General features: G+C 38.1%; 1 protein-coding gene across 1 annotated transcript; it reads right to left on the bottom strand.

Annotated features, from left to right (window-relative positions):
- Positions 1 to 1057: 1057 nt before the first annotated feature.
- Positions 1058 to 17239, bottom strand: SEC22B (SEC22 homolog B, vesicle trafficking protein). The gene is made up of 5 exons (XM_036452582.2): positions 16990 to 17239; positions 12473 to 12582; positions 8686 to 8846; positions 6538 to 6684; positions 1058 to 2991 (listed from the first exon to the last, which is right to left on the bottom strand). The coding sequence occupies exons 1-5, from the start codon at positions 17062 to 17064 to the stop codon at positions 2837 to 2839; spliced, it is 648 nt and encodes a 215-aa protein (XP_036308475.1). The 5' UTR covers positions 17065 to 17239; the 3' UTR covers positions 1058 to 2836.
- Between the last annotated feature and the right edge of the window lie 1195 nt (positions 17240 to 18434).

The following is an 18434-nucleotide window of genomic DNA, read 5'->3' on the forward strand; positions in this document are numbered from 1 at the left end:
TACCACCTTTCAAGAATGCATCTCATCCACAAAGTTAGTTCAAACTACAGAATTCTTCCGATTCACCAGAGCTGGACAGTTTTCAAGATTTCTGAGTACTTACCTTTGACTTCCACTTCCTGCATGTCCAAGGTTTTTAACTGGGTTCAACCTCATGCTCTTCCAAAGCTTTGCCCCATCACTATCTAGCGCTCCAGTTTTGTACAAATTAACTCTCTATGCCTCAGAGTGGTATCCTTAGTAAAAAGTGTCTTTATTCATGTTGTGTGAACAGAACTTACTTCAAAATGTCAATGGGAGAATTCAATGCGCTCCCAACTAAGAAAGCATTATGTAAATATGAGTTATCCTTTGGTACCTGGGATAACTCCTTTCTTGAAAATCATTTAAAATGTGTCTCCTAGGTCTCATTCCAACTTGGGTGGCGCCTTAGTTTCATCTTCCTAGTTTTAGGCTTATCCCTCTGATATATCTTTTACACTATGGCCAGAATGGTCATTTGAAACTACAAACCTGATGCCATCTCTTGCCCCTTTATGACAGTGGGCCAGTCTAGCTCTTCATCCTTAAGTCCTCATTGCTTACACTTACCCTACCAGGTCCATGGAACCAAACTAATTACAATCCCCAAAATGTGCCTTATTTTTTTTTTTTTTTTAACTCATGACTCTGTATAAGCCATTGCCTCTGTCTAGAATACCCCATTCTCCTTTTCTTACTACACTCCTTTCCCTAGTAAATTGGGTATCTATTCTCAGTGTGGCCCCCATAACACTGCACACTAATTACACATTCTCTTCTAGAAGGCTGTTTGGTTGCTGATACATTTCATCTAGTCAGATCTTCCCTTCCCACCACCTCTAATAAAGAGCAGAAGTAAGAGCCATATTATGACAGTCTTGTTCTTTTTCTACCATCATAATCTTAAACCATTTTCTTATTCCTTTGTCATTCCATAATCCCTTGTCATTTTTAACCCACTGAGTTTATGTAGAAAAATAGCTAGAGGGGTATAGGGACATAAATAAACTAGATAACAACACTTCACACTGAAGGGAACATTCTAGAAGTATTTATTTCACTGCTGACCATTTGGTTACAGCATGCAACTCTCAACAGCGAGCTGCCACTCTCCATTGCTACAGAAGCACCAAATGCTCTGGTGCCTCTACTTAGTTTCCAGCCTTTCACAGGCTTTATTACCAACATCATTACTGAGGGACGAGCCCTTTGGAGACTTAAAAGCACTTATTCTCTATAAAAAGTAACTCCGTATTTCATGCACAAAACTCCGATTGGCAGATGTAGGTCCAAAATGGAAAAAAAAAATTATTATAGTTCTGTAAGTTATCAGGAGTAAAATAAGCATTTCTCCTCGCCTGTCATAAGGAAAAAGAATTCCTCTATCAGAAATCAAGACAGTAGCTTTGATGAGCCCACAGTTATAAAACAAGCCCACAGTTATAAAATTGCTCACTGGGTTAAAATTCTTTCCGAAGATGTTAAGAGGTAAGAAGATGGCTCATTTTCCTCTACAATTTAAAGAAATATTTGTAGGAGTAATAGGTTATATTGCAGGCCCTTGTGACAATAATTAAAAGACCTATTCTCCCATTTAGAAAATTCAATCTCAGAAGGTAAAAGAAAATCCCCATTATCCCTGAGCAAAAAGGGGAAAAATTGTATGTTCTTTTGTTACTAGAAGACACTATAAATGAGTGGCCGAGCTCTAGGTCATTCTCAGAGGATTTATATAAACTTAAGCAGGTGTGAGGTGCCCTCAGACTTTCTCAGATAAATGTGTTTAGTAGTTTGAGTAGCCACTCAGCAATACTTTAAATTTAATTAACCACACAGCTGAACATTCTCCATTTTGAAATTTGAGACTGTCCTGAGAAGATGCCTATGGGACATGAAACTATTGGGCACAGAATAACTTTTTAAATGTCAGCAAACAGTGACAAGAGGGAGAGAGTGGGGGAGACTAGTGGAGACAATGAGAACGGGGCAGGACAAAGCTATAGTCAGGGGCCTCTGGCTACAGGTACGCTATCCTCACTCTTCATATAAAACAGATGTTGCAAAATAAAATTAAGCATGTCCCAAACTAATTTAAATTTTCTTAAAGGAATAAATGACAGAAAACATTTTAGCTTCTTAATCAAGGAGTGCTATAATAGAATTTCAAGGCATCTTAATATAATTTGTTGAACCCTAAAGCAATTGTGCAATAAGCAAAATATAAAAGGAAAATAACAAAGGTTAACTTCCTACAGGGGCCAACAGACAAGATCTTTGCTGCACAGCAATTAACCTTCACACACTGGAGTCTTATTTAAAAGGCCATCAAAAACTCAGATTACTGAAAATCACAAATGTCACCAACAAAAGGAATGTCGATCAGATAGAGTCAAAACACTTCCCAGAGGACTGCCTTCTCTGAAGGAATTTCAGCCTGTTGCTAGCACAGGTTGGTTTAGTTAAATCTCACTGATAGCTCCGTTAAAGAATAAATGCCCCAATCAGTGCTGTCTTAAAAATGTAAAACCACCGGGAGGGGAAAAAAATACCCAAAATAAAACAATCTACTGTTCCCTAACATAGACAGCTTAGCACCCTGAGAAAGCCTCTGCCCCCAAAAGAGACTTTCCACATGGGGTTAAGCTTCATCCAGTGAGGTGTAACCTTTCATTTTCAGGATTTGTCTTTTCTTGCAAAGTCCTTAAAGGCAGAAGTCCCGCTTGGATTCTAACACACATCTCTGTGAGCTCAGCTTCCTGAAAACACACAACTGCCGGGGTCTAGGCTCTCCCTTGCCAGTGACCGCTTCACTACTTCACAGCCACCAGAACCGCACATACACTATCAACATGATGAAAAACACGGCCACAGCTGCGAGTTTGGCGTAAGTGGACCGCATGTTCAAGTACTTCGCATCTTGGCGGTATTTCTTAGACAGACTGGACAAATTGTTAGCCTTTGAATCCAATGCTGTCAAAGAGGAAGAGAGGAAAACACTAATTAGTACCTGGAAGTATTTTATCAAATGTATGAAGTCATAAAAATAACCAAAAGGAGTGGCACTATACCAAACAACCACAATGCTTAAATGATGACTTTTATTTTAAGGGTCAAGTTACCTGTTATGATTAATTCATGATCCTGAAGCACTGAAAACTCTACAGTGATTTAAAAATTATCAGACCAAGTAATGTTCAAATTCTTGAGGCTGCATAGTTAAGTGGTTAGGAGTGCAGGCACTGGCCTCTGACTCTTTGGTCAAATTTCACAAGCATCAGCCATGTAACTCAGCCTCACGAAAGCCCCGGTTTCATCATCTACGTACTGGGGATAACAGAAACTATATCATAGGCTTATGGGTACACGCAAATGCCTGTGAAGTGAGCACAATGCCTGCTTATGGTAAACATCTGAGAAATGTTGGCCGACATTAAGCATCTCCATAATCTTTCAATGGTCTAAATTATATTCCCTCATATTTTAAAAATAATAATCCATGTAGATAGGATTATTAACTGAGCAATTAAGAGAAATAGCCAGATAGACAAAAGCTAGACTAGACTAAAATACATGGCATATTTTAATAATAAATACAAATTCTCAATTTGACATAAGTGAATTCTGATCAAACTTTTTACTTCTTTGAGTTTTTGAAAAACTATTTTGCAATCTGAATGTTTGTTCTTCCTCAGAGAATGCTTCTGGAATATTTGGAGTTGCCTAATAGAGACTGTTTTGATTGAGAAATGTGGCATTACTTAATAGCACAGGCATGACAGCTACAATACTTCTAAATTATCAACTTGTTCTGTAAGAAAAACACCTAGTCATGTAAAAAGAAGAAGTTACAGGATGAGAAATAACCATGACAATGATGCAAGGAATCTTTCTAGCCAGTCTACTAGAATGTACAACTCATTGGACAGAGGTTTTTAACTATTGTGTTTATTTTGCTATATCCCTAATAACTAGGACAGAGTCTGGCATATATAATCAGTGTGCAATAAATAAATATTTGCTAAATGAATCTAAATCTGCTGAGAATAACTGGCAGAGGAACAAGTATTAGGGCATATGAAATAAGTAATAGTTAAGTGAATTCCTCTGCATCAGAACATTTAGAAGCACATGATATCATTAAGACAAAGCTACCACTTGGAGAAGTCGTTTAGCAAATATGTGAAGACAGCATGTGAAGTGCTAGATAGAGGATACAATGATGGCCAAAACATGTTTTTGATTCCTATATTTTTGAAATTTACAGTGACACCTTTGAATGAAATGACAAAACCTATGACTTAAGAGAAATAGGTATATTTAGGCAGTAACAAAGGTCATAAGTTGATCTTACTGAAAGAACTTACAGGAACTATTCTTGGGTCTTAAATGCAAAGCAGATTAGCTATACAACTTTAAAAATTAGAGAAGGCATAAAAGATGGATTCTTATTATGAAGAAGCTTAAAGAGATAGAAAACATAATATGAGGTAGGCTTATTTTTTTTTTATTGTCCTTCAAATATGCTCCATACAGAAATGGTTTTTCTTCCTCTTAAAATACCACTCTTTACTCCTTCCTGATGTATCAAATTTCAAGAATCTTTGCTGCTCAGATCACATTTATCTACTTCCTTCTATATTTTTATAGCTCTCGTTGTCTATATGTCTATTTAAAACTAACATACAATGAAAAAGCAGTGTGGCTTTTAGAAAGCTACACAACCTTTTGGAGTCTCTGATTCTTTATCTATAAAACTGGTTTGGCACCTCCCACTTCACCTAGGATTACTCTAAAGAATTAATAAAATATATGTAGTCCTCCTACCATCTTGTCTAACACAAAGTGTTCCTTTGATGTTTGTTTCTAATACCATCTATACATTTCTGATAATGTTACTTATTTTCCCAATCAGGTGAAGTTACTTCAGGGTATAAATGTACTTCTTTTTCAATCAGCATCCAGCTTTGTAGCAGCCAGCAAAGCAGTAGGACAGAATTCTTTACATTTTTTATGAACTCACCAATATATGTATTTTGGATTTTAAAAAAGTTCCTGTGGTCTACTTAATCACAAGTAGAAACTGTAAGTCTATTATGATGAAAATATACACAGACTCACTTAAAATTAGATTTTTAAAGAGTGTCAAGCTGTATGCTTGGACAATTGCTTCCTAGGAACACAAAGGTTAAAATTTGCAATATGTAATAACAAAATTTATTCATGAATATGTAGAAAGGTTAAATTCAAGAAATATTCCTAAGACATCTACTTGCAATCTTTACTATGAGAGACGTAAAATATATGAAATAGACATAAAACATAAGCACTTTTAGAGAGTACATGTCCACATTAAACACTTAGGTAACATTTAAACACTTAAGTAACATTTAAACATTAAATATACATTTGGTATTAATAAATATATTAAGTATAAGTATTATATGTAGTTATTTAGGTAAACTTCCTGAAATATATATTTGATATTAATAATATATTTATACTTAATAAATTTATACTTAATATATTTATTAATACCAAATATATATTTCAGGAAGTTTACCTAAATAACTACATACACACATATACACAAACACCCCTTTAAGTGCTAAAAAACACCACATGTAGCTAAGTGCTTTAAAGAATTTAATGAGATATGGACTAGAAGGATCAGAAAAGGCTTATTTATTTAAATATGTTTGAACTGATTTTAGAGGGAGAGAGGAAGGGAGAGGGAGAAACACTGATGAGAGGCTGCCTTTGCCTCACCTCATACTGGGGATAGAGCCTGCGCCCTGACCGAGAAGTTAAGCGGCAACCTCTTGGTGCATGGGCCGACACGCAATCAACTGAGCCACACTGGCCAGGGGAGCAAAGGCTTCTTCATAGAGGTAGCTCCTATCTAGATTTAAAAGACAGGTCCAGGATGACCTGACTGAGTCAGAATGTTTGTAACTAGGGAGAAGGAGAGGAGTTTGTAATCTCCTTACCTCCCAGTATAGCAAACGCAATGCTTCTGCACATTACAAGTACACAATAATGACTGAATGAATGAAAAGTAAGTTGAGACCAGACTAAATCTTATATTGCATTCAGAATTCTTAAAGTTTTCAGCAGAGAATTATATAACATTTAATCTGGCGGCAGTAAAATCTCCCCAAGTGGCTACTCAGGAAACCAAAGCAATCGACAATTTCCTCTCATTCTTCTTCTCATTTCCACTCACTTATGTAAGTGTTTCTGTAAATACTTACTAAACTTTGGAAATATCTTGGAAATAGTAATTGCTTCTGATATGGAATGAGAGACCCTTACTGTTTCAACTCAACAAATCTAATCCTGCTAAGAAAAAAATATCATATTGGAAGCTTTATCATGTCATCTGTTTCTGAGAGATGGAGTCTTAACAACAGTGCTCCAGAGACTCTGACAGCATGCGAGTTACACTAATACAAGCTATCCTTGCCTCTGGAATGAGAACCGCCTCTTCATAAGACTCGGATGGCTTTTAGCTACTACCTGAGAGGGCTTCTCCTCGTTGTAACACTTCTTCGATATTGGCCACCATGAGCCTCTGCACGTCTTGCAATTCAGTGTTGATGGAGCCCAGGTTTCTCCGAGCACGGCTGTCAGTGTACAGCTTCTTGGTTTTCTGGATGTAGGTCTCTAGAATGACGGAGAGCAATGACCATGAAGGACTTTTTTCATGTCCATTAAAATACTGAAACAGGGATTAGGGAGTTCTGAGTTTAGTGCTGGATTGCTGCTATCCATGCTTAACCAAGCTATTGCATGAGTATCAGAAGGGGAGTTTTGATTTCTTTATTTGTAAATTGTAAAGATATAATGAGATGACCATGCAGGAGAAATGTCCTTTGCACACCTTCAAAGTGCAAATTAGAAGTACCTACTTTCAGGATCCTTAGAGAAATTAAGACTCACTACAGTAAGCCTTGTCTGAAAGCAGACATTTTCCAACTGTATTCTGAGGACTCTTATAGTTTCATTACTTAACTCGACACATTCCCTAAAAAAAAGAAGACTGGCAACAATCTAGCATTTCTACAGCCTAACATGGCAAAAGAGTCACTCTATCATTAAAAAGTTGAAAAAAAATGTCTTAGAATATTTTCTTTAATGTTCATCCCAATTCCACTCTGTTTGTAAACTTTGGGTAAGGCAGACATGTTATTAGGGCGTTTTCCCAAATAACCACTATAAAATGGCAGCTTCATTCATGTTTAGGTCATGTCTCTATTTCTCAGAACTATATAAGAATGACTTATTATTAAAGATGACATTCTCAATATTTGACAAAAATCTTAAGCTATTTGTGCTGGATACCTCATTTGCCTCTTTTGATCTCCTCTCCACTATTCTGCACCCTGTTTTTGCCTTGGGAAGTTGACCTACATGGACTCTATCAATAATCCATGCTAAGGAGAAAAAAATATATATCATACTGACATAGCTTTGAGCCAAAGGGGGAGCCCCAAGAGTAAGAAAGAAGAGCAAGCAGTGACATCAGGGTATTTAATCCTCTAGCTCCTCCCTGGAAAGTCACCTTGGGTTGGCAACGTCCCTTCACCAACTTACACTGGAGTTGGCCTTCTCTATACATTTTCTCCTTCCCCAATCCAGAAACTGCTTCTTTTTCTCATTTCTTTGGGCCTGGGGATGGTAACAATGACTGTTACGGGCCCCAGTACCTTGCAGTTCACCCATAGCCCATTCATGTCTCTGTTTATAATCCTTTCACCTAACCTGAGTGTACCAATTATTTCCTGTGTGATCGTGACACCAGCAGTCTTTTTTTTTTTTTTTTCTTGGCTTACTGGACTGCTATTGTCCACAAACATAAAATTAAAAAACACATACATTAAAAAAATTAGCTCTTGGAGAGTTATAAAACACTGGAGTATTTTGCTAAGCTTTATTTCTAAAAAAAAAAAAAGGAGATGACCTTATCTAGAAAACAAAACATTTCAGAAATATAGATAGTAAAAAACAAAACAAAAACAATTTCTTTTTTTCAACTAAAAATGTCAGCAGTGAAGGCTGACCATACTTGTTCTTATTTCCTCTATTTGCTGTACTAGGGCATTTTCTTTGATGTTGCCATCGGACACTTTAACAAGGCTGAGCAGTGCTGAGTCTATAATTCTTACACAAATATCAACACCATACTCACTACTTCAGCATGTAGTAAATGTTATCCCCCAATGCCATCTATCTTTGGTACTTTTCTTTAAAATTAGAGAACCTTATTTTTCTAAAAGAAACAAGACACCAAAAATCTTGCTGATTTTCAAATTCTGACCCCCATCCCCATAAAATGAGCCTTACTGTGAGTATGTTTGTGTCTGCTTGGGAAAAGAACTCAGCTATTATACACCAATTAAGTAGACTTGACCTTAATGAAGAATCAAACCAAGTAACCAAAAAGGGCAAAGGGCAACAAGTTCTATGGGGAAAAGATCAAAAGACTAGTGAAAATTACTTATTAGAAGGAAGCCCCATTCATTTAAAAGGACAAAAAAGAAGTGGAATGAAAGAAAGCGGTAGAATCCAAAACGTCAGTAAAATTATGTGAAAATCATCAGTGTAACAAATTGCTTTTCCACATTCTTTGCTCCCTTGATAGAGAGGCGAGGAACAAAAACTTACCGAACTCAATAAAGCAATAAGGTCTAGACACAGTGGGCACCTTCTTTCCATACTGTTCATCAAACTCTGAGTGTAAATCTTCTAGGTAGGCAAAAGCCAACTTCTTAGGGAAGTTAGCTTCACTCAAAACCAAGTAACACACTCCGTGTTCAATAATGTAGCTGGAGAGAAACAAAAGAGTAAGAGAAAAGTTGTTTGTACAGTAACAATTCCTCTAACAATGTGAAGCAGACTTTCAGTGCCATATAAGCTTTTCAAAAATATTCTAACCCGCCAAAACCGGTTTGGCTCAGTGGACAGAGCGTCGGCCTGCAGACTGAAGGGTACCGGGTTCGATTCTGGTCAGGGGCATGTACCTTGGTTGTGGACACATCCCCAATAGGGAGTGTGCAGGAGGCAGCTGATCTATGATTCTCTCTCATCGATGTTTCTAACTCTCTATCCCTCTCTCTTCCTCTCTGTAAATTCAATAAAACATATTTTTAAAAAAATATTCTAACCCCAGCCAATTTCAAACAACAAATCCTTGGAATTGGAAAGCAAACATCTCCCTGTTATTAGAAGTATATCCCAAAAGGAGTTACATGTGCTGTCTATTCACTATATAATTCTTCAACTAAACTGTCCTAATAACTAAGGCTTTTTCTTGAAATCTTGGAGTTGTGACTCCATCCATCCTTTGATTATATATGGTAAACTAGTAAGCACAGTTTTAAACTCCTTCCAGCTGTAAGAAAAACAGTGAAACTAAAAAATGTCATGGTTACTTAAAAGTTGGAATTTAACATTTATAGAAAATAATGACCTCGGAACTAAAAATATCCCCTGGTATCAAGGTAGGAGTACTCTGTATCAACTGGAAACTACCCAGTAACAGAGCTGGCTTCCTCTGTGGGAGTGAGCTTCCCAATATTCTGGAAGGGACTATGATGAGCTACTAAGCCCGGACAAGCAGAGTAAGGAAACTGACGCAGGTAGTTAAACAAGCAGTTTACAGCCATCTAATAAATTGCATAATCTTACTGTCCCTAAACCAAAGACACTTAACAGTAAATGGTTTGCATTTCTCCTCCCCAACCAGAGGTAAATAGCCCGAATCACTCTAATCGGGGAGACAGAGAGCAGAAATCCAATTAATGCCATTTGTCCCAACCGTACCCAAGGACAGATGAAGTTAAGGAAATAAATCTTATTTTGGCACCAGCATAAAACTGATGAATATTCTATAGAGATTCTCTCATAAACCCCCAGCCTTTAAAACATTCAAATGGTAAGTCCCAGGACATGCTCTCCCTCCAAGGAGCACCCGGCGTGCCTCTCTCAGCCCCCCACCCACACCCCCCCAGGCATGTATCTCCTAAACTCTAAGGGTTGCTACCAAGGAGCAATGGGCAGCGATCCCCTGACCCTGTCCCCCTTTTCTCTGACTTATTAGTGAGCCAAAGCAGCCCAGCCTAGGCTCACTTCCCCACCTAGTCCCTCTCCCGTTGCTGCTTCTATCCGAGGCCCTTCCTTGTTTCACTGTCCCCAGCTTTAATAACTGTCCTCTGAAAATCGCCTGGACGCGGGTTGTGAATCTTTCCTGCATGAAGTCAAGAACCCACACACTACCAGCCTGCCCCTAGGCAGACCCGCTCCGGGCCAGACCCCTGTCTGGTAACGATTACTTGTCTGAGATATTCTTGGAAAGAGATTAGGCTACTCAGTGGTTTTCAAATGTGTTTTAGCCATTGTAGTCTTTATTTCAGCAAAAATTACATTCAGAAAACAATTATGTATAGAAAATAAAATACGTTCTTTAATTAGGAGTCTACGGGTCCCTCACCCCACCCTTGCCCCACTCCTAAGGCATCCTAGGACTCCACAGAGTAGTGTTTCTTGTCTATTAAATGATCACTCAGGCCCTTTAAAATAATGATGATGATGATGATGGTAATAATACTGCTGTCCTATCTTTTGTTGTTTTTTTCCTAACCCATAGTAGAGATAAAGATAGTATATAATTAAGCGCCTTTAAATTTTTAATTTTAAAAATTAGGTTTAGCCAAAACTGGTTTGGCTCAGTGGATAGAGCATCGGCTTGCGGACTGAAAGATCCCAGGTTTGATTCCAGTCAAGGGCATGTACCTTGGTTGCGGGCACATCCCCAGTAGGGGGTGTGCAGGAGGCAACTGGTCGACGTTCCTCTTTCATTGATGTTTCTAACTCTAACCCTCTCTCTAAAAATGTCAATAAAATATATTTTTTTAAAAATTAAGGTTTATAGCAAATGTTTTTTAAACTACACAAATTAATACCTAATGAAACTTAATGCCACTACTTTATTAACCAATAGTCCAGGGCTTTTTGTTTTGTTTTTGTATACTTATTTGCTTGTTTTTGATGAGTGGCAGTTTTTATTTTTTTCCTTTTAAGTTAAATACACAAGGCTGTTCCCAGGTCTATATTACCTTAGTATCTGAGTTCCTAAAATAGCAACATTATTCAATTGTTCAGCTAATCCTTTTTTTTCTCTGATTTTCTTATCCTCTCTTTTCTTTAATCCTTCCTATTTTATCACCTTCAAGAGCTTTATATGTACTGCAAATGCACAAGTCAACTTAGCTATATATATATATATATATATATATATATATATATATATGTGTGTGTGTGTGTGTGTGTGTGTGTGTGTATACACACACACACACACACACACACTTGATTAATTAGACCTGCTTTCTGATTTAGCTAAACTTTTCCCAGCCCACTGAAGCAACCCAACTTCTTTCAGATAATTGTCACCAACACAGCAGTAAATATCAACACGAAGCAGATTATTATTATTGATCACAAAGGAAGAATAAGGGTAAAATATTTAACTGCATCAGTGTTGGACTATATTCTGTGCAGTGAGAAAACCTTAAGTCATTTTCAAGTTCTACCATTTCTTACTTCTTTTCAGTTGGGTCAAGTTCCTAGACTTTCTAAATCTCTGTTGTCTTGCTAATGAAAAAAAAAAAAAAAAAAAAGATTCTACTGAGTCTCCTATCTACCTATTCCAGGACTTCTTTGAGGATCAAATGAAATAAGGCACGGGAAAATGCTTCACAGACATTTGGTTGAACTGTAAAATGTTTCCACCTGGCTATAAAGCAAGTCAAGTTCATAGGCTAAAGAAACTGTAAGGAGGCTAGTCACTAGGGAGAGGAAGCCAGGTGTTGCTATGTGATGTCATTACCTGGTGCTCACAGCAAGAGTTTCTGGGCTAGGTTGGGCTGTGGGCCGCATTTTATGCCATGAGGTCTTGGCAGCATTGGCTACAATTTGGTGGTATGTTGTTCTGGGGTGGTGGCGGGACCTGTGTCCCACTTGGGGGAAGCCAAGTGTTGGTTTGTTGGCACCAGGTCCATGGTACCATTTATTTTTAAATGGCCAGTGTGCATCATGGCAGCTCCTGCATTGAGTGTCTGCCCCCTGGTGATCAGTGTGCATCACAGCTACTGATTGGATATATATAGATGTTTGAGCAGGGTACTAATCTGAATGTGTCTGGTTCTATGAAGCTCCTAAAGCAAAAGCTATCTATTATTGCATGACAGGTACAGCATTCACTAGCACAAGATGAATAAACAAACCGAGATCTCAGTTTTGCAGAATCAGAGCTAGGGAAGTGGCTTCATGAAGAGATCACATTTTTAAAGTTATCTTACTTTTAAAAAATTACTCTCATCACATGTTACTTATATTTACTGTATTTCTGTATTTCATACTTAAATGAACACAGAGAAAGCAGGATTATACTCACTGAAAACTCATGGTGTCAGCTTCCAAAGTACATCTGGTAGGGGACTGCTCATTCAATTTTCGAAAGAGTTGCTTAGCCTGACTCTGGTACTTTTGAAGGTCCCGAAAAGCCTGAAAGAAGACACCTTCATTTAAGAATTTTCCAGTCCTGCTCAGTATTGCTCAGTAGAGTGTTGTTACTGGTCTGGATCTGAGGTTGAGTATTGAGAAAGAACGAAGTGAAATCTTAAAATTCTATATAGTAAAATGCTGAGCTAAGAGTAAAAATGAGGAAGCAATAAAAATTATTTCAACGACAGATAAGCAAGGTACAAGTTATAGCTATATTTAAAATGGTGAATTGAAAATGCAAATCAAAACCACAATGAGATACCACCTGACACCCGCCAGAATGGCTAATGTCAAAAAGACAAGAAATAACAAGTGTTGGTAAGAATATTGTGAAAAGGGAACCCTCATTCACTGTGGTGGAAATGTAAATATATATGCAACATTGTTTAATGATAATGTACAATGGTGCAGCCATCATTATGGAGGTTCCTCAAAAAATTAAAAATAGAACTCTTATGATCCAGCAACCCTACTTCTGGGTAGTTATTCAAAGAAAATGAGCACAGTTATTTGAAAAGATATATGCACCCCTATATTCATTGCAGCATTATTTACAATAGCTGAGATATGGAAACAACCTTAGTGTCCAAAAATGGATGAAAGGATAAAGAAGATGTGGTATATATACACAGTAGAATACTATCCCAGCCATTAAGAAAATGGAATCTTACTATTTGTGACATCATGGATGGACCTTGAGGGCCATTACATTAAGAGAGTCAAAGAAAGAAATACTGTATGACCTCACTTATATGTGAAATCTAAAAAAACAAAAACAAAACAAAACAAAAAAACAAAATCATAGATGCAGAGAACAGACTGGTGGTTGCCAGGGGGAAGAGGGAGAAGTGAGTGAAAGATGAAAGGGATTAAAAGTTACAAACTTCCAGTTATAAAATAAATAGTCATGGGGATCTAACATACAGCATGATGACTATAATATTAACACTAAGAGCCCAGCAGCGCGATTCGAAATTGTGTAGCACTGCCCACCCTCAAGTCGCCAGTCTGGCCCTGCCTTGCTCCTTAGGCCCAAAAATTGCATTGTGCCCTTCCTCTCTGTAAAAAAATCAATAAAATATTTTTTTAAAAATAAAATAAATAAGAATAAAATGGTAAACTGAACAATTAAATATGAATAAGAAAGTAAACAAGTAAACCTGGGAGTTAGGCAGAGACCACTAGAATTATCAATTTGTATATTTATCTTGTTCAGTGCTATCTTTTTTTATTTCTCTTTTTTTAATATATTTTATTGACACAACTAATTGTTCAGCAGTCCTAGTGATACCAATGCAATTGTTTGGCCAATTACTACCCTGTACTTTTTATATTATATACAGAACCACATCCTAAATATGTTACTGGATGAACTCAGATTAGTTTCAGAATTTATCAGACATTCACATCTGATTCATTATTGGATTACCAACTGATACCTTTCCTTTTAGTGTATAAAAGGTTCAAGTCCATTTTTAGATAAAGTAGGAAACAGAATTAAGATATCTAATTTAATTATTTGTAGGTAGACTTTAATCTTGAAAGCAAATAGGGTTTATCTTTAACATAAGTAGTGCGTATGTTGTGAGACCTAGATTCAAGCTGCCACATGATTTCTTAAACACTTCCTATGAATTTGAGTTAATATTAAATGTAAAATGTCACCTAGAAGGTATACCTGCTTAATTAAGATACTTACTATAAAAATATTTGGAAGAGATATCCATTTCTTAAAAAATTATTTCTGGACTCCTAAGATGTAAATACATTATTAAAAATCATAGGACAAGGTTGTAAATTTAGTGTAGTGGGTAGGTACTAAGGCTCTAGTCTAGAGTCAGACAGATATTGATTAAAAACCAGGGTTCCAAACCAGGGTTAATTTTGCTCCACCTGCCACTCCTCACCCCAGGACATCTGGCTATGTCTGCAAACATTTTCGTTGTCACAACTGGACGGAGGGTAGAGGTAGTGCTACTGGCATCTAAGGTGTAGAGACCACGGACGCTGCTAGACATCCTACAATGCATAGGACAGTTTCCGCAATAATTATCCATCCCAAAATGTCAACAGTGCTGAAGTTAAGAAACCCTGATAAAAAATTGCATTGTGCCCAGCCAGAGTGGCTCAGTTGGTTGAGCATTGTCTTGTGCACTGAAGGGTTGCCGGTTCAATTCCCAGCCAGGGCACATATTGAGTTGTGGGTCTATCCTTGGTCAGGAAATGTACAGAAGGCAATCGATCAATGTCTCTCTTTCTCTCTCTCTCTCTCTCTTCTCTCTCTCTCTCTCTCTCTAAGCATGTCCTTGGGTGAGGATTAAAAAAATGAAAAAAAAAATTTTGTTGTGCTACTTATAAGCTATGTGACCTTACTCAAGAGACACATCCTAAATTTCAGAGCTTCCTTATCTATAAATGGGGATAACAGTATTTATTGCTGTTAAAATTGCGTATCATGCACTTGACAGGGTTAACACAGTGCATGGAACGTAGTAAGCTTTCTATAAATATTCTGTATACTATTGTAACGGTAAAAATTAGTCTACGATTGATATTTTTGCAGGTAATAAAAGTTTAATACTTTATCATTCAAATTCAACATTTCTAAAGGAAATCACCATGGTAGTACAACCACAAAAAATGTTTTTGTGTGAAGTTTCTTTCCTTGTCAATTGAACAAAGCAACCCATTTTGGTAGATGGATACCTAATTTTTAATTAAGATACACACAATAGTATGTCAATTTTTGAATAAAGTATCAAGGTAGAGAGAAGAAGCCTACTAATATTAATTTAACTTCAAATCCATTTTTGTATTCTTCGCCCACATTGAAATTCAATGCAATAGCTGGAAAGCTGACCAGATTTCCCCCACTTTGGGAAAACGATTTCTCAAATGACACATCCTTTAAAGAATATTTCACCATCCTACTTTTCCAAATCACGCTCCATTTAAAACTTCCACTCCTTCTGGACAGTGTTCCTAGAAAATCTTAACAAATTGGAAAAGAGAAAAATATTTCACAATTTAAAATTCAGGGCGTGCTCCCCCCCCCACACACACACACATTTTATATCAATGTTTAAACTTGTTTTGTTGAATGAACTGAAAACATTTCACTTGGCTTGACCTGCAACTTCAAAATCTGTATCACTGTTCTTCTAAAAGTGAAAGTAAACACATTTCTATATCAAATTTACAAATGCATACAGCCAGAGAGACGCCTCCCTTATCACTTAACACTACTGTCAGTTTAAATGCCATTTCTTCTGGGAACAGTTTCCTGATCTCCCCAAATCCACTGAGATACCATGCCTTTTCCATTTTAACCAAACCTCCTTCCTCTTCCATAGCAGTTACACTACGTTATCATTGCTTGTTAGTTGTCTGGTTTTTCCACCAAACTCTACGTTCCAGGAAAGTAGGGACTATGTGTGCTAATCCTCTGCATCAGCACCAGGCGTGGCACATTGGATGTGCTTAATAATTAATTTTTCACGAATATATGAACAAAAAGTCCAAGAAAAGATACGTGCAAAATATATATATATTTTTTTCTACAACCAGTCTTATTTTTAGGCCTTGAAGTTTTCGTCCCAAAACTACTTAGGCTGTGTGAGAAAGGAGGATAAAACTGGTCACTTTAAACATGTTACAAAGGAGCTCCTTTTCGAGACGTCTGGAGTTTGTTGTTGTTTTTAATCAATTCAATACATTTCTGAGCACCTAGTGGCATGAAGCTGCTGTTGTAAAAGCTGTCATAAACACAAAGATGACTAAGACCTGTCATTTGCCTGCTAGGAAGCTCTATTAAAAGGAAAAGAAAAAATAGTTAAGATAAAGGTAGAACGCCTAACAGGAAGATAACACAGGGGTGATGACTCCATCAGTAAGACTTACAGGAAGTGGGGATTGGGCATAACCTTGAAAGAAGGTTCTGTACTGGACTTCAAACAGGTGCCTATATGTGGCAATATTACCTCACCCACTTTCAACAGATATCATCAGCAAGCTAGGGCAAGGATCAGGTGCTGGAGCTGAAGAATTTGGGAGCTGATTTAACCCAGGGCCTGTCAGTCAACCTTAGTAGCAGCAAAAAAAAAAATCCCAAAAAACTTCTAAATCCTGAATTTTAACAAAGTCCCTCGAGCGTTACAGACCCCTGGGGGGGAAACCCAATCAGCTGAACCTATCCCTTCTCCGGAGCGTTTCGTTTTAAGAGAAACACGGAACACAAAAGTCTACCTCCGCCTCCAGAGCAGATGTCTCCTAACAGGTAGTCTCTCCAAAGCCAGAAGGTAAAAGAGCAAGCACTTCGGAGGGGACTGGAGTGTCTGGGAAGTCGCCAGGGTCCAGAGAAGAAATCCTGTGCGGAGAGCTTGGGGTCGCGGGGACCCAGGAGCTCACCTGTTCGTCCTCCTGGATGGAGGCGGCCAGCGGGAGCCCGTCCGCCACCCGGGCGATCATCGTGAGCAGCAGCATCTTCGCAGGCTCCGGGAACCCAACGCGGGGCCGCACGGCCGGCCGTCGGCGTCCTCTGGCTTTCCTCCGCCGCTGCAGCGGTTCGATCTCCGCCTCAGCTCCCGGAGACCCAGCGACTGGCGTCTCCGCTTCCTGCTGAGGTGGCCGGAAACGAGCTCCAGAGCGTTCCACTACCGGTCCCCGCGAATTGGCGTCCCACTGGGAAACACAACCCCAGCAACACAGTTCCGCCACCTCTCCTTCCACCTCCAGAAACTTTTCAAGGCCCCACTCACTTTGCTGGATTTTGAGCTTCCAATAAGCCTTGAGGGCGTGGCACACAAACTGAAATAGAAAGTTCTAGTTTCCTGAGACTTTAATGTGAGGAGAGGGCTGGAAAGAGGGTGAGAGTTAATGAGTACTTAGATGGAGGATGTGTAAAATAAAATCAAGCTACATATTTTTATATTTAAAATTTCTGGGTTTTTATATTATATATCCTATACATAGTATTGTATTTTATGTGTTAGTATATTTTTAGGCAGAGATTTTGGCCTTTTTTTTTTTGCTTGCTTGTTTATGCTATACCACCAGATCCCTGAACAGTTTCTAGAGAAGAAGGAGGAGGAGGAGGAGGAGGAGGAGGAGGAGGAGGAGGAGGAGGAGAAGAAAAGGAGAAGGAGGAGGAAAAGGAGGAGGAGGAGGAAAAGGAGGAGGAGGAGGAGGAGGAGGAGGAGGAGGAGGAGAAGAAGAAGAAGAAGAAAAGGAGAAGGAGGAAGAAAAGGAGGAGGAGGAGGAAAAGGAGGAGGAGGAGGTGAAGGAGGAGAATGAGGAGGAGGAGGAGGAGGAGATATTGTATGTGTGAATAAATGACCAAGTATAGGACCTCAGAAATCACCTAGGTCAATCACTATTCCAAAAATTGGACCTCTGCTACATCTATCAAGATAGGTAACAGGGTAGCCTTGTTAGAATTTCCAGTAACTAGGTATTCACTCCCTGTAGGAGAGACCTCTAGAAATTCCATTTATGTTACTATCTCTGTTTTCTTAGGTGTCCACATCTCTAAAATGGGGATATTTGCCTCTCCTGACTTTTGTGAATATTAAATGAAAAAATGTAGGTACACAGGTTTTGTAAACTATAAACTTTTTAAAATTTATTATTTAAAATTAATAACTACTTCTGTATTTATTATATGAATAACAACTCTTTATTAAGCACTTGCAGTTGGCGTTAAGTGCTTTATGGATACTAGTTAATAACCAAACAACACAGGAAGGTTGTTTAATGTTAGGTTCCCACTTCTTAGTTGGAGAAAAAAACACTAGAGAGTTATTTTTCCAAGATGACACAGGAAGCAGCGATGGGAAAAGGATTTGAACAGAGTT

Source organism: Pipistrellus kuhlii, unplaced genomic scaffold (genome assembly GCF_014108245.1).
Source record: "Pipistrellus kuhlii isolate mPipKuh1 unplaced genomic scaffold, mPipKuh1.p scaffold_m20_p_24, whole genome shotgun sequence".
NCBI lineage: Eukaryota > Metazoa > Chordata > Mammalia > Chiroptera > Vespertilionidae > Pipistrellus > Pipistrellus kuhlii.